The sequence below is a fragment of the Dryobates pubescens genome, chromosome 7, assembly GCF_014839835.1.
Source record: "Dryobates pubescens isolate bDryPub1 chromosome 7, bDryPub1.pri, whole genome shotgun sequence".
In the NCBI taxonomy this organism is placed as follows: Eukaryota; Metazoa; Chordata; class Aves; order Piciformes; family Picidae; genus Dryobates; species Dryobates pubescens.
Genome location: NC_071618.1, coordinates 40,309,214 through 40,326,275, shown reverse-complemented (window position 1 = coordinate 40,326,275; position 17,062 = coordinate 40,309,214). Strand labels below are relative to the sequence as shown.

Genomic DNA, 17,062 nt, shown 5'->3' with positions numbered 1-17,062 from the left:
TACAGGCCTGTTGATTCCCTGCCATAAAGGTCCTACATCAGGCTGACTGGATGGGCCTAGACAACCACATCCTGTAAAATCCACCTGACTCCATGCCACACAGATTTACCGCCTTCATTCCTACTGCCACAAAGACCCCTGCACCACCCCAGCTGCTACAGAGTTGGGTACTCCATGACTTAAATTAAAAGCATGCTCATACAATTATTTGACAATTTCAGAAAGTTCTTAATATACAAAAGAACTAAACCCAAGACAATTCCTTCCTATCTCTAAGCCCCACTGATAAAGCTAAAGGAAGCTGCAGTCAGCAGGCCTGTTAGTCATTTAGTTCTGACTTCTCATAGAATCATAAAATCAATGAGGCTGGGAAAGGCCTCATAGAGCATCAAGTCAAACCTGTCACCCAACACCTCAGGACTAACTAAACCATGGCACCAAGTGCCACATCCAGTCCCCTGTCACCTCCAAGGACGGTGACTCCACCACCTCCCTGGGCAGCACATTCCAATGGCCAATCTCTCTTTCTGGGAAGAACTTTCTCCTCACCTCGAGCCTAAACTTCCCCTGGTGCAGCTTGAGACTGTGTCCTCTTGTTCTGGTGCTGGCTTCCTGGGAGAAGAGACCAAGCCCCACCTGGCTACAACCTCCCTTCAAGTATTTGTAGAGAGCAAGAAGGTCTCCCCTAAGCCTCCTCTTCTCCAGGCTAAGCAACCCCAGCTCCCTCAGCCTCTCCTCATAGGGCTTGTGCTCAAGGCCTCTCCTCAGCCTTGTTGCCCTTCTCTGGACACACTCAAGTGTCTCAATGTCCCTCTTAAATTGAGGGGCCCAGAACTGGACACAGGACTCAAGGTGTGGCCAAACCAGTGCTGAGTACAGGGGCAACAATGACTTCCCTGCTCCTGCTGGCCACACTATTCCTGATGCAGGCCACGATGTCATTGGCCTTCTTGGTCACCTGGGCACACAGCTGGCTCATGTTCAGCCACTGTGCTAGTCAACCACTACCCCCAGGTCCTTTTCTGCCAGGCTGCTCTCCAGCCAATCCAACCCCAGCCTGTAGCACAGCATGGGGTTGTTGAGACCAAAGTGCAGCACCCAGCACTTGCATCTCTCAAACTGCACTCATGAACGAATCCTACTATTTCACAAATGATTCATGTCTAAGGTGATACTGAAAATGTGCTGTATGGCATCTGACATACTTACTGTGACTCAATCTCTTGTGTCATAGATGTTCTGGCAAGAGTTTTTGTCAATGAAGGAAAAAACAAAGATGTTGAGTTGCTGGAAGGTGTCCAGAGAAGGGCAACAAAGCTGGGGAGGGGTTTAGAGCACAGCCTTATGAGGAGAGGCTGAGGGAGCTGGGGTTGCTTAGCCTGGAGAAGAGGAGGCTCAGGGGAGACCTCCTTGCTCTCTACAACTACCTGAAGGGAGGTTGTAGCCAAGTGGGGGTTGGTCTCTTCTCCCAGGCAAGCAGCACCAGAAAAAGAGGACACAATCTCAAGCTGTGCCAGGGGAGGTTCAGGCTGGATGTTAGGAAAAAATTCTTCATAGATAGAGTGATTGGCCATTGGAATGTGCTGCCCAGGGAGGTGGTGGAGTCACCATACCTGGAGGAGTTTAGGAAGAGACTGGATGGGGTGCTTGGTGCCATGGTTTAGTTGATTAGATGGTGCTGGATGATAGGTTGGACTCAATGATCTCTAAGGTCTCTTCCAAACTGGTTAATTCTATTCTTCTTCTAAACACATTTAAGACTACTTTTTAAATTTAACAAAAGCACAAAAAAGATTGAAGAAGACCAAAACTAATCCTGAAGAAAACCACAGATGGCAAGAGAAGGCTTTCAAAGCTTGTAATGGATCGTAATTCAGTAAAACTGAGACACAGAATCACAGGACAGCTCAAGCCCAAGCATAACTGTACACAACCACAAAATATTCCAGTTTGCTTTTAAATAACCTTCAATATTTGATTAGGACAATAAATACAAACAACTGATGCATGGTTATGAATTGTGCAGATGAAGTAAATATGAAAGCTGTTGCACAATGCAGCTGCTGCATCTCCCACAGTCCAAGGCTTTGGATTTCAGCTTTTGGCACTGGATTCCAACAAGTCTTTTGCTTCATTTATTTTTGTTGCCAAGTAAGGTGATCCACCTGAGAAGAAAAGGGAAAGAATCCTGTTTACACATCAGTAAAAAGCACCAAATATCTTCACTTGCAGCATCACCTAACTAGTCATTTTCATTAGCTAGTACTTCCTAAATAGAGATCTTCCATGCAACAACTTTAAACAATGGAATGGAATGGAATGGAATGGAATGGAATGGAATGGAATGGAATGGAATGGAATGGAATGGAATGGAATGGAATGGGAGTGGAATGAGAGTGGAATAAACCAGGTTGGAAAAGACCTTCAAGATCACTGAGTCCAACCTATCATCCAACACCATCTAATCAACTAAACCATGGCACCAAGTGCCTTATCCAGTCTCTTCCTAAACACCTCCAGTGATGGTGACTCCACCACCTCCCTGGGCAGCACATTCCAATGGCCAATCACTCTTTCTATGAAGAATTTCTTCCTAACATCCAGCCTAAACTTCCCCTGGTGCAGCTTGAGACTGTGTCCTCTTGTTCTGGTGCTGGTTGCCTGGCAGAAGAGACCAACCCCCACCTGGCTACAACCTCCCTTCAGGTAGCTGTGGACAGCAAGGAGGTCTCCCCTGAGCCTCCTCTTCTCCAGGCTAAGCAACCCCAGCTCCCTCAGCTTCTCCTCACAGGGCTGTGCTCCAAACCCCTCCTCAGCTTTGTTGCCCTTCTCTGGACACCTTCCAGCAACTCAACATCTTTCCTAAACTGAGGGGCCCAGAACTGGACACAGGACTCAAGGTGTGGCCTAACCAGTGCTGAGTCCAGGGGCAGAATGACCTCCCTGCTCCTGCTATGAAGTAAACTAATTGATGAGGAAATGTGAGAAATGTAACCAAACCCAAACACCACTGGAGAATAATGCTGAGTGATTTGTCTCAGAGGGAAGACTGAAATCTGAAATCAGTTGCTATTGGTGTGAATTAGAGTTGCAGTGCAAGGCAGTTGCAAACATATGCAAGGTCAGCTGTCTGGAACAGTCTCAAGCTGCACCAGGGGAGGTTTAGGCTGGATGTTAGGAAGAAGTTCTTCCCAGAGAGAGTGATTGGCCATTGGAATGTGCTGCCCAGGGAGGTGGTGGAATCACCATCATTGGAGGTGTTTAGGAAGTGACTGGATGGGGTGCTTGGTGCCATGGTTTAGTTGATTAGATGGTGTTGGATGATAGGTTGGACTTGATGATCTCAAAGCTCTTTCCCAACCTGGTTAATTCTACTCTATTCTATTTTTCAGAAGGAGGGTGGTGAACGTCTGTAACAGGTTGTGGTGCCTCCTCCCTAGGGGTGTTCAAGGACAGGCTAGATGAAGCCTTGAGGAGCTGAGTCTAGTTGTGAGGTGTTCCTGCCCAGGGTGGGGAGGTTGGAATAGATGAACCTTAATGACCCTTCCAACCTGAACCATTCTATGAATCTAGGAAAAGTAATTTCATGGAGTGATAAAATGACTGGAGAAAGCAATGGGAGTTCAATCATTCATGTTTTCATTTTGTTTGAATGCTGCCCTAGCAGGGAAGACACAATGGAGAAAGTGAGGCAAGGCAGGGGAAGAGAACTGGCTACTGGAACATAAATATTTGGGTGTATTTCCCTTCTTTTAAATGAAACAATTACTTTTTATCCAGGAAGAAGATTTACTGTATGAAGCATGGCTTCTTTCAGAGTAGACAAGAGAATCAAACAGTGAAGAGAGACAACTGCAATAAATGATGCATCCCAAGTAGTTTTTGAATGTGCATTGATTTTCTGCATGTCTGCAAGTGCAGGATCTTAAAGTAAATTCAAATCTGCTGGAAGTGTTTTCAGTACATTTACATCCTTAGGTCTCATACTGATTTTGTAGCCCTCCAATGACAGAAAATTCCATCTCATGATTGCCTAAGTGGTTGTTTATAATTATGGCAAGTCCCAAAGGGACCTAGGGGTACTGGTTGATAGTGGGCTGAACATGAGCCAGCAGTGTGCCCAGGTGGCCAAGAAGGTAAACAGCATCCTGGCCTGCATCAGGAATAGTGTGGCCAGCAGGAGCAGGGAGGTCATTGTGCCCCTGGACTCTGCACTGCTTAGGCCACACATTGAAGACTGTGTCCAGTTCTGGTCCCCTCAGTTTAGGAAAGATGTTGAGTTGCTGGAACATGTCCAGAGAAGGGCAACAAAGCTGGGGAGGGGTTTGGAGCACAGCCCTGTGGGGAGAGGCTGAGGGAACTGGGGTTGCTTAGCCTGGAGAAGAGGAGGCTCAGGGGAGACCTTCTTGCTGTCTACAGCTCCCTGAAGGGAGGTTGTAGCCAGGTGGGGGTTGGTCTCTTCTCCCAGGCAACCAGCACCGGAACAAGAGGACACAGTCTGAAGCTGCACCAGGGGAAGTATAGGCTGGATGTTGGGAAGAAGTTCTTCACAGAAAGAGTGACTAGCCATTGGTGCCCAGGGAGGTGGTTTGGATGGGGCATTTGGTGCCATGGTTTAGTTGATTAGATGGTGGGTGATAAGTTTGACTCGATGATCTCTGAGGTCCCTTCCAACCTGGTTTATTCTGTGTTCTGTATAGAGAGACAAATAGAGCAAACAAGCCTCTCTGTGGTGCCACATGTTCAAGATTACTCCAGGCCCTCACTCTGCAGCTAAGACATTATGCAGGCTTTCTTATATGGCCATGCCAGAAGAGCTGCAGGGGCAGCACAGAGGCACAAATCCCTTCAACTGGTGCTCCTGCTGAGAAAATGCTCCATCTTAATAGCACACAGGAGGGCTCACTACATTCATCCAAACCTACACTGTGCCCAACTGCAGGTGCATTACAGCTGTAAGAGTGGGTTGTTAAAACATATGATCTTTGAAAAGGGAACTGCCTCTTTAGGTCTGCTCACCATCCACAAGGAGATTCATGGTTCTGGTTTGTGTCTAAGTACTGCTGCAATAATCTGAGAAGTTAATTATCGACACAATTTGACCTAGTAGGTACTCAGGTGGTCAAGAGGCCTCTGGCCATCCTTACATATCGGGAAAGCAAAAGAGAATTTCTTTTCTGTGTCTATGCAGCTTGTACATTTTATGAGAAGTGTGAAATATGTAGGAAATCAAATAAATGTGACAACTTTGGAAGCAAACTGAGAGGTGAAGACAGCAAGGAAAAAGCATAAATGGAACACTTCCCATGCCCCGTGGCCACAGTCACTTTTTTGTTTTCTTAAAATGGGGTGCTGGCAGGGAGCCCTGTAATTCTGCCAATCAGGCATTAAACCCCCTCCCCTTTCCCCTTTTGACTTCTGAAATACAGTGCAGCTCTTCACCATCTGTTATTTCGAAGTAGAAACAGCAATGAACATATGGGCTTTCTTTCTCAACCAGCTGTAATGTAGTTGAAGTTATAATAATAGCTTTCCTGTAAGATAAATTTACTTTTAAAAACCTGGCCAGGAAAGCAACAGTGCCCAAACTTTACATTATTTCCCAATGAATGCCAGGAAGTCTGAAATTCATCAATGATAACAGAATCACAGCATGTTAGGGGCCTGGAAGGGATCTCCAAAGATCATCTGGAACGAGTCCAGAGAAGGGCAACAAAGCTGGGGAGGGGTTTGGAACACAAGCCCCACGAGGAGAGGCTGAGGGAGCTGGGGTTGCTTAGACTGGAGAAGAGGAGACTCAGGGGTGACCTTATCGTTCTCTACAACTACTTGAAGGGAGGTTGTAGACAGACAGATGTTGGTCTCTTCTCCCAGGCAGCCAGGACCAGAACAAGAGGACACAGTCTCAGGCTGCGCCAGGGTAGGTTTAGGCTGGATGTTAGGAAGAAGTTCTATACAGAGAGAGTGATTGCCCATTGGAATGGGCTGCCAGGGGAGGTGGTGGAGTCACCATCATTGGAGGTGTTCAGGAGGAGACTTGATGGGGTGCTTGGTGCCATGGGTTAGTTGTTTAGGTGGTGTTGGATTGGTTGATGGGTTGGACACGATGATCTTGAAGGTTTCTTCCAACCTGGTCTATTCTATTCTATTCTATTCTATTCTATTCTATTCCATTCCATTCCATTCCATTCCATTCCATTCCATTCCATTCCATTCCATTCCATTCCATTCCATTCCATTCCCCACCAAAAGTTACCTTCATGGATGTGACTGAGCCCATCCCATCTCACAACAGTAAAGTCAGTTTAACGTAAAAATATTACAGCTAGGGTTTTTTTTTCCCCCCTTATTTTTCTTAGTAAGGTTTTTTTGAAGTGTGAATGGCTGGTCCTTAAGCTCACAGTCTTAACTGAAGCAGCACAAGGATGGAAGATAACAGTGAAGAAAGAGGCATAACACTGTGGTTCCTACAGCCCAGTTTATCTGAAAGAAGACACACAGAGGCTCGAGTCTATAAATAAGCAACATCCATTTGCAGTCAGTGTGGTTATTTATACAATCAGTGAACTGAAAGCACATCATTTCAGCTACTTCCTTCCCAGCTCTAAGGAAATATTTACCTTTGTCAGGATGGTTCAAAATCATGATTCTTCTATGGGCTGCTCTGACTTGGGCCTTGCCGGCAGATGGACTGTGAAAAGAAAAGCGAAGCGCTCTTACCCTCGATGCCGCTGCACCCAGGCTGTAAATCAAGCTTACACTGCCTTCAAAGACAATTAAAACTTGGGATTTTCACCATCTTGTGGGCAAAGGATAAAATTGCATCTCTGAGGAAATAGTAACAAAGGCTTACATGTGTAAGATACACTGAGAATGGAAATGGTTTTTTTTTTTAAAGCCTGGGTATTTGACACTTCAGGTTGTGGTGTGTTTTTTAAACACAATACATCCACTCCCTTAAAATGAACCATTTTGGAGGGGAAAAACACTAAAAAGAAAAAAGAAAGTATTTCTAGCTTGCATCCAGCTGGTTGCTGTGATTATCTCCTGTTCAATATCTTTATTGATGATCTGGATGAGGGGATTGAGTCAGTCATCAGTAAATTTGCAGATGACACCAACTTGGGAGTAGGTGTTGATCAGTTAGAAGGTTGAAGGGTGCTGCAGAGGGACCTTGAGAGGCTGAACAGATGGGCAGAGTCCAACATCATGGCATTCAACAAATCCAAATGCTGGGTGCTGCATTTTGGTAACAACAACCCCATGCAGTGCTACAGGCTGGGGTCAGAGTGGCTGGAGAGCAGCCAGGCAGAAAGGGAGCTGGGGGTACTAGTTGATAGTAGGCTGAACATGAGCCAGCAGTGTGCCCAGGTGGTGAAGGAGGGCAATGGCATCCTGGCCAGGATCAGAAATAGTGTGGCCAGCAGGAGCAGGGAATTCCTTCTACCCCTGTACTCAGCACAGGTTAGGCCACCCCTTGAGTCCTGTGTCCAGTTCTGGGCCCCTCAGTTTAAGAAGGACATTGAGACACTTGAACGTGTCCAGAGAAGGGCAATGAGGCTGGGGAGAGGTCTGGAGCACAGCCCTGTGAGGAGAGGCTGAATGAGCTGGGGTTGCTTAGCCTGGAGAAGAGGAGGCTCAGGGGAGACCTTCTTGCTCTCTACAACTCCCTGAAGGGAGGTTGTAGCCAGGTAGGAGTTGGTCTCTTCTGCCAGGCAACCAGCACCAGAACAAGAGGACACAGTCTCAAGCTGTGCCAGGGGAGGCTTAGGCTGGATGTTAGGAAGAAGTTCTTCAGAGAAAGAGTGATTTGCCATTGGAATGTGCTGCCCAGGGTGGTGGTGGAGTCACCATCACTGGAGGTGTTTAGGAAGAGACTGAACAAGGTGCTCGGTGCCATGGTTTAGTTGCTTAGATGGTGTTGGGTGACAGGTTGGACTCAATGATCTCAAACATCTCTTCCAACCTGGTTATTTCTATAATATAAACCACTTTTTTTTCCCCTCCTAGAAAAAAAACCAGGTGTATGACCAGTGGCAAAACAACAAATATTTAAGGTTGGTGCATTTTGTTCTACTGTAAATATTTTTATGGCTGCTATAAATAATTCTTCTTTCTGCTGGGGCCTCAGAAAAAAAAAATAAATATCTGTGCATTTATTACTTCTACAAAGCTGTTCAATGTGTTCCATTCAGGGACATGCTGATTTACAAGTGCTACATAGTGCTGCTTCCTTCAGTGACATATGCATAAAATATGTACTTGGCCCAAATTAAATATGTACCTTACCAGGCAAATAATCACTTCTAGATGCAGTATGCCAATACAGCAAGGCTATCACATGGAAAAAGGACACTCTGAATGCTTTAGTTTTTCACAATTTGTTAAGCAGGCAGAAATGAATCAGGTGTTTTTTTCCACTTCAGGTGACTTCTTAATCAGTGACTGTTCACTTAATCAAACTTTTCTTTTGTAGATACAGTTTGAATGCAAGGTATCAGCCTAACGACATTCCTGAGGTAAACAACCTCTAATTGTTATTCTGTCACAGGGAGATTTGGGTATGTTGCAAAAATAGTTCCTAGAACTGCACAGGAAAATACTTCCAGGGAACAGAAAGTGACCCATAAAGGAAGAATTAAACAAGGACTGCTGAGCCTGGAGAACAGGAGGCTCAGGAGAGACCTTATTCCTCTCTACAACTACCTGAAGGGAGGTTGTAGCCAGGCAGGGGTTGGTCTCTTCTCCCAGGCAACCAGCACCAGAACAAGAGGACACAGTCTCAAGCTGCACCAGGGGAAGTTTAGGCTGGATGTTAGAGAGAAGTTCTTCACAGAAAGAGTGATTGGGCCTTGGAATGTGCTGCCCAGCACCACCTAATCAACTAAACCATGCAACCAAGCACCCTATCAAGTCTCCTCCTGAACACCTCCAGTGATGGTGACTCCACCACCTCCCTGGGCAGCACATTCCAATGGCCAAAAACTCTTTCTGTGAAGACCTTCTTCCTAACATCCAGCCTAAACCTCCCCTGGTGCAGCTTGAAACTGTGTCCTCTTGTTCTGGTGCTGGTTGCCTGGGAAAAGAGACCAACCCCCATCTGGCTGCAACCTCCCTTCAGGGAGTTGTAAACAGCAAGAAGGTCTCCCCTGAGCCTACTCTTCTCCAGGCCAAGCAACCCCAGCTCCCTCAGCCTCTCCTCACAGGGCTGTGCTCCAAACCCCTCCCCAGCTTTGTTGCCCTTCTCTGGTCATGTTGCAGCAACTCAACATCTTTCCTAAACAGAGGGGCCCAGAACTGGACACAGGACTCAAGGTGTGGCCTAACCAGTGCTGAGTCTAGGGGCAGAATGACCTCCCTGCTCCTGCTGGTCACGCTCTTCCTGATGCAGGCCAGGATGCCATTGGCCAGTGTTAACCATGCCTTCAAGCCAAACACAAGTCACTTGCTTTATTAGCATTTCATTGTTTGCTTTTTATCTTAAGCAGAAGCATACTAGAACGGTTCACAAGCCATTAGGAGCCTTAAAAAAAACCCACCCAAACACTTCTGATTATGCCAAGAGTATTCCATCTTCTCACAACACACATTTTCTTCATTCCACACCTACCAAACAAAAACATATTAGTGCAGCACACCTACCTCACACCTAAAATAAGACCAGCTTCTCGCCTACTCATTTTCTGTTCAAATCCTCCTTTATAGTATGATGAAAGAGTCTAAAATAAAGAAAGGGAAAAACAAGCAGTAATTAGTTTCATGTCCAAGGTGCCAGAACCTAAATCATATTTCCATGAACTTGTGCAGAGCTTTACATTCATCTATAATTTATTTTGAAGGCAGGGAATGACTACAAACCTGAGAGTATGAAAGGGCCTTCTCCTGAGTGTCAACACATACAAAACCTGGGTTAAAAATAACTACCTGTAGTTTTTACAAGCTTCTGCTGCTATTAAGAGATATTAATAGCTACAACCATCAAAACCCTGCCTTCAGGCAAAAAGAAGTCCAGAATCAAAGTACATACTAGCAGAGTGGTATAATGTCTGTGTGGAGGAGGGTAGGGGAGAGAAAGAGGAAAAATGTGTGCAGAACATCTTTGGTACCATCCCAACAGAAAACAGCAAAAGTCACAAGATCTTGTCATCCCAGGAATTATGAACAGTCACTAAGAAGTCCAGACATTTCTATGGAGAATGGAATGGAATGGAATGGAATGGAATGGAATGGAATGGAATGGAATGGAATGGAATGGAATGGAATAGAATAGAATAGACCAGACCAGGTTGGAAGAGACCTTCAAGATCGTCGTGTCCAACCCATCATCCAACACCATCTAAGCAACTATACCATGGCACCAAGCATCTTATCAAGTCTCCTCCTGAACACCTCCAATAATGGTGACTCCACCACCTCCCTGGGTAGCACACTCCAATGGCCAATCACTCTTTCTGTGAAGAACTTCTTCCTAACATCCAGCCTAAAACTCCCCTGGCACAGCTTGAGACTATGTCCTCTTGTTCTGGTGCTGCTTGCCTGGGAGAAGAGACCAACCCCTACCCAGCTACAACCTCCCTTCAGGGAGTTGTAGAGAGCAAGGAGGTCTCCCCTGAGCCTCCTCTTCTCCAGGCTAAGCAACCCCAGCTCCCTCAGCCTCTCCTCACAGGGCTGTGCTCGAGACCCCTCCCCAGCTTTGTTGCCCTCCTCTGGACATGTTCCAGTAACTCAACATCTTTCCTAAACTGAGGGGCCCAGAACTGGACATAGAACTCAAGAGGTGGCCTAAGCAGATTGGTTAGTGGTGGTGACAGAGATGAAAGCAAATCATTAGAACATTAGTTGTCACAGGGAATGGGCTGAAAATAAATCTATTTCTCAAACTAATATTTGTAAAGAAATAATTCTTGAGGGTCTCTTCCAAACTGTTCTGTTCTGTTCTGTTCTATTCTATTCTATTCTATTCCATTCCATTCTATTCTACTCCACTCCACTCCTATTCTATTCTATTCTACTCTATTCTATTTCTATTCTATTCTACTCTATTCTATTCTATTCTATTCTATCCTATTCTAATTAAATGAGAGTTCCTGAACCATCACTGATGGTTAGCAGTGACCTCCACAATGCAAATGTTTCTACAAGAATTGAAGACCAGCCCATTGCTACACAATTAATCCCCTAAACTCTGTAAGTCCCAGAGGCAACAACAGATAGGGCTCCAAGACACCCTGCTTTTGGGGACTGGCACACAGATATCCCTCCACAAGGCAAAAGTTTTGTTCCTCAATGCCAAACCTATCAGGCAGGGGAAAATATGCTTTGTCACTCTCAAAGGGAAGTCTGGCCTGAAAGCTGAGATTATTTTTAAGTGCTACTTTTATCCCCCAAGTAAAAATATGCCTGGCGCTTAATAAAACACTTTTCTCACTAAATATATCCATTCAGATGCGCTGCAAATTCTGCCTTATGTTTATGCAAACTCTCTTTTATGTCATTTCCAAAGCACTAAAGCATTTAAATGCTCTGTGACAGCTAAGCAAAGCCTTTAATTAGCTGCCGGAGCAACACTCGCCCTACAGCAGGATTCAGAACTGCTTCACCTCTTGCTGCCATGAAGTTGCAGGCAGGTGCAGGAAAGAGTTTTCTTTAGCATGCTGCAACAATCTGAAACTAATTTTGTCTTTTTTTCCCCATCTGTGGCAGTTTAGGCTGGGAGCCTCCTGCTGCTGCCACACAAGATACACCTCCGGTGTCCCGAGTGTCCAGCCCAGCGGACACAGGAAGCTGCGTATTTCATATCCATAATAACCTGCTCCCTATAAACCTATCTGCAAGGTCTCACACTTCCTTTCTTCTCTCCCTACTCCCATGAGAGATGCTTGCCTGTCTGGTAATGGTGGGGGAGTACTTCAAGGCCTTTTATGCCTGGCTAAGCCTAATGCCAGGAAGAGAAAAGGGAGGGGCAGTCTCAGACCTGGCCAGTCTTGTGACCAGCCTAGCAGTGGAGGGGGAAGAGTGAGCCCTGGGGGTTTTGGGTGTACCCTCTGGTAGGGAGAAGGGAAATGCTGGGAGGCTTCTGGGTATGCTGTAAGGGACTCTGTATGCTTTGGGTTTGTCACTATGCTTGTAGCTTCTGAAAAACACTTTAGAATAGGATAGGATAGAATAGAATGGAATGGAATGGAATGGAATAGAATAGAATAGAATAGAATGCAATAGAATAGAATAGAATAGAATAGAATAGAATAGAATAGAATAGAATAGAATGCAATAGAATGCAATAGAATGCAATAGAATGCAATAGAATAGAATACAATAGAATAGAACAGAATGCAATAGAATAGAATAGAATGCAATAGAATTAAGCAGGTTGGAAGAGACCTTTGAGATCATCGAGTCCAACCTATCATCCAACACCATCTAATCAATTAAACCATGCAACCAAGCACCCCATCCAGTCTCTTCCTAAACACCCCCCAGTGATGGTGACTCCATCACCTCCCTGGGCAGCCCATTCCAATGGCCAATCTCTCTTCCTGGGAAGAACTTCTTCCTAACCTCCAGCCTAAACCTCCCCTGGTGCAGCTTGAGGCTGTGTCCTCTTGTTCTGGTGCTGGTTGCCTGGGAGAAGAGACCAACCCCCACCTGCCTACAATCTCCCTTCAGGGAGTTGTAGAGAGCAAGAAGGTCTCCCCTGAGCCTCTCCTTCTCCAGGATAAGCAACCCCAGCTCCCTCAGCCTCTCCTCATAGGGCTTTACTGCTTTTCCATTTAAATTTCCCATCACTTCTGCAATCCATTTTTTTCTGCCCCTGTGGAAGGCAAGAGAGGATGTGCCTGGCATCTTAACCATGGACACCAGCTGAAATCATGCATGAAAAAAATGGCTCCTGTAACACTGTAGGTATCAAAGCTGAAGCAACTGTGGACATGTCATGCCTGCAACAAACTCTGTAGAGAAAGCTGCTACAGCTACAAGGTAAACCAAAGCAGGTATCTGATAGTGCACACTGACATTAGAGGTTAAAGTATGTTAAGACTAAGGGGAACACACAGGGCTTCTCCAATCCTTCAAGAGGAAACAATGCTAATGATCTAATGGCTACCAGATAACACCCTTGAGGAGGAAGAACCTGCACAGCAATGATTCTGACAATTACTACAGCCAGGAGAGAAAAGCACAGCTCAGTGTCCTCTGAAAGATTTTCCAGACCTTCTCCCACAGCACCTTAGGAGCAGATGGATTTCTGAAAAGGTTAATTCTTATCTGCCCTTCAAAACTCTGGCATATAACTCTAACAGAGGAGGACACTGGTTCACTATTCATGCAGAGAAGAGCACTATTCCTATTTCTCTCTCTAACACAGTTTGTCTCAGTTCTCTGTAGATTTAATCCAACATACCATTTGAAATAAGAGAGTAGTGAGGAATGGCTATAGGCTTAAATTCAGCCATACAAGCCTACATCCTTGATACTCTTATAACCTTTGGGAGGCTTTGATTCAATTCACTTCCAAGGGGAATGAAAGGAGAACTACTACTGCATGTGTCCTTTGGAATATAATCAAAAGCAGTTTGCTAAATTGATCATCAAGAAAAAAACATTTTCATCTCTGAGTTGAAGCACATGGCAAGAATAATCAATTCTTGAATGACAATCTTAATCCTAAACAGAACTGGCCAAGAAGGCCAATGGCATCCTGGACTGCATCAGGAATAGTGTGGCCAGCAGGAGCAGGGAAGTCATTGTGCCCCTGGACTCAGCACTGGCTAGGCCACACCTTGAGTCCTGTGTCCAGTTCTGGGCCCCCCAGTTTAGGAAAGATGTTGAGTTGCTGGAAGGTGTCCAGAGAAGGGCAACAAAGCTGGGGAGGGGTTTGGAGCACAGCCCTGTGAGGAGAGGCTGAGGGAGCTGGGGTTGCTTAGCATGGAGAAGAGGAGACTCAGGGGTGACCTTATTGCTGTCTACAACTCCTTGAAGGGAGGCTGTAGCCAGGAGGGGGTTGGTCTCTTCTCCCAGGCAACCAGCACCAGAACACGAGGACACAGTCTCAAGCTGCACCAGGGGAAGTTTAGGCTGGAGGTGAGGAGAAAGTTCTTCACAGAGTGAGTGATTGGCCATTGGAATGTGCTGCCCAGGGAGGTGGTGGAGTCATCATCACTGGAGGGGTTTAGGAAGAGACTGGATGGGGTGCTTGGTGCCATGGTTTAGTTGATTAGGTGGTGTTGGGTGATAGGTTGGACGCTATGATCTCAAAGATGTCTTCCAACCTGGTTAATTCTATTCTATTCTATTCTATTCTAAAAGCAAAAGGAAATTAGACATAGAAGCTATTTTTCCCATTGGTTGCTGTAAGGGGAAGAAACTTTGAGTCTTCATTTTAGGCAATATCTTGGCAAATTTCTAGTTTCCTAATGAAACAACTTTGGTATGCTATTCAAATTACAGCATTTCCACCCCCCTAGCTGTAAGTAATGGCTGCAATGAAATGAAACAATATGCAGATGTTTTTCTGCTATGAGAACTCCTCAATGACCAGGCAGTCCTAGACATTTGATTGTTTGTGCCCTGCTGTGCTGCCCCTCCAGCAGATATTAGCATAGCTATAGTCTCACATGAGAGCCAATGCCTGCAAATGTGAGCATCATTCTGGTTGTCTGCAGAAGGCTACATCTGCTTCTTCCTGACTGCACAGCCTACAGGGAACATCCACCACAACACTACCTGCCTTGGTCTGTCTGCTAATCCCAAGCCACAAATTCTCAGATAGCTCACCACCCATCCCTAGGAAGAGCTCCATTTATTCCTGATACATTCTCACATATTGGCCAATCCTCCTGTCTTGCCTTTCTTAAAAAGCCTGTATCCACCCTTGACAGAACTCCAACCATGTGAGCTCTCCCACTGGCACAGTATTGAAATTGTAATTGTTTATTAAGCCAAGAAAACAAATTCTGTACTGGAATAAACACTGAAGTGAGGCCTCCATTCTTTCCTGAAGAATTTGAGGAGGGGCTGCTAGTTAATTTACTTCACTCCCTTGCAAGTTGCTACAGTTTAGAATCTTACATAAGGAAATTCTGCTTCCTGAACACATCCTATTAATAGATTGGGTGGAAGAACAGAAAGGAACTGGGCTTGTTCTGCAACTGCTTACCCAATCCTGCAAAGTTCCACAAAAGGCAGTCATCCAAGGAAATCCAATTCATTGCCACCATGACACCTTCAGGACATTTTTCCTGGCATAGCTTAGGGAAAGCATAATCATTGTTTCCATGCCCAGGTAAGAGAGTGAAACTCCACAACTGAGGCCATCATTCATATGAGGAGAGGCTGAGGGAGCTGGGGTTGCTTAGCCTGGAGAAGAGAAGGCTCAGGGGAGACCTTCTTGCTCTCTACATCTACCTGAAGGGAGGTTGTAGCCAGATGGGGGTTGGTCTCTTCTCCCAGGCAACCAGCACCAGAACAAGAGGACACAGCCTCAAGCTGTGCCAGGGGAGGTTTAGGCTGGATGTTAGGAAGAAATTCTTCACAGAAAGAGAGATTGGCCATTGGAATGTGCTGCCCAGGGAGGTGGTGGAGTCACCATCACTGGAGGTGTGTTTAGGAGGAGACTTGATGGGGTGCTTGGTACCATGGTTTAGTTGATTAGATGGTGTTGGGTAATAGGCTGGACTTGATCTAAAAGGTCTCTTCCAATCTGATTAAATATATTCTACTCTATTCTGTTCTATTCTATTCTATTCTATTCTATTCTATTCCATTCCATTCCATTCTATTCTATTCTATTCCATTCTATTCCATTCTCTCCCACTGGCACAGTATTGAAACAGTGGTTGGTTATGAAGCCAATCTATTGAAAACAAATTCTGTACTGGAAAAAACACTGAAGCGAGGCCTCCATTTTTCCCTGGAGAATTTGAGTAGGGGCTGCTAGTTAATTTACTTCACTCCCTTGCAAGTTGCTACTGGTTAGAATCTTACATAAGGAAATTCTGCTTCCTGAACACATCCTATTAATAGACTGGGTGGAAGAACAGAAAGTAGCTGGACTTGCTCTGCAACTGCTTACCCAATCCTGCAAAGTTTCACAAAAGGCAGTCAGCCAAGGAAATCCAATTCATTGCCACCATGACACCTTCAAGATATTTTTCCTGGCATAGCTTAGGGAAAACATAATCATTGTTTCCATGCCCAGGTAAGAGAGTCAAAACTCCACAACTGAGGCCATCATTCATATGAGGAGAGGCTGAGGGAGCTGGGGTTGCTTAGCCTGGAGAAGAGGAGACTCAGGGGAGACCTTCTTGCTGTGTACAACTACCTGAAGGGAGGTTGTAGCCAGGAGGGAGTTGGTCTCTTCTCCCAGGCAATCAGAACCAGAACAAGAGGACACAGTCTCAAGCTACACCAGGGGAAGTTTAGGCTGGATGTTAGGAAGAAATTCTTCACAGAAAGAGAGATTGGCCATTGGAATGTGCTGCCCAGGGAGGTGGTGGAGTCACCATCACTGGAGGTGTTTAGAAGGAGACTTGATGGGGTGCTTGGTGCCATGGTTTAGTTGATTAGATGGTGTTGGATGATAGGTTGGACTTGATGGTCTCAAAGGTCTTTTCCAACCTGGTTAATTCTATTATGTTAAGCAGTGAATTTATCTGAGATGCCTGTGTGTTGCTCCACCACAGTGACAACCTTCCACTGAAAAGGTAATGAACACTGGAAGGGAAAAAAAAGGAAAACACCTCCCAAAACCAAACCAAACCAAACAATCCCCAACAAAACAAACCCACAGAAACTAGTTAGCTGTGTTATAATACAGTCTACAGACTACAAAGATCCACTTCAACTTCTTTAACTCCAGTTAGAAAACACTATAAAATGGACTGCAAACTGCACTACTCCCTGAGTGCTTTCTTTTCAATGAAGGACAAGAAGAAATGGTTGCTGGCCTCGCCTCTCAATTCAGAACGCTTATGAGTCTAAGCAGACTCAGATAAGGATTAATGAGGAAATTCAATAAGGGAACCAGTGCAAAAATCTAATTAAGTGCTGTAGAAGACATCCC

General features: G+C 45.4%; 1 protein-coding gene across 1 annotated transcript in view; it reads right to left on the bottom strand.

Annotated features, from left to right (window-relative positions):
• Window positions 1–1,763: 1,763 nt before the first annotated feature.
• DNAJC15 (DnaJ heat shock protein family (Hsp40) member C15) overlaps window positions 1,764–17,062 on the bottom strand; it is a 36,325-nt gene continuing 21,026 nt past the window's right edge. The window contains exons 4-6 of the mRNA XM_009907558.2: window positions 9,643–9,719; window positions 6,621–6,691; window positions 1,764–2,165 (exon numbers count right to left, since the gene is read on the bottom strand). Coding sequence (XP_009905860.1) covers window positions 2,095–2,165; window positions 6,621–6,691; window positions 9,643–9,719 — 219 coding nt within the window. The 3' untranslated portion in view covers window positions 1,764–2,094. The remainder of the gene's footprint in view (window positions 2,166–6,620; window positions 6,692–9,642; window positions 9,720–17,062) is intronic.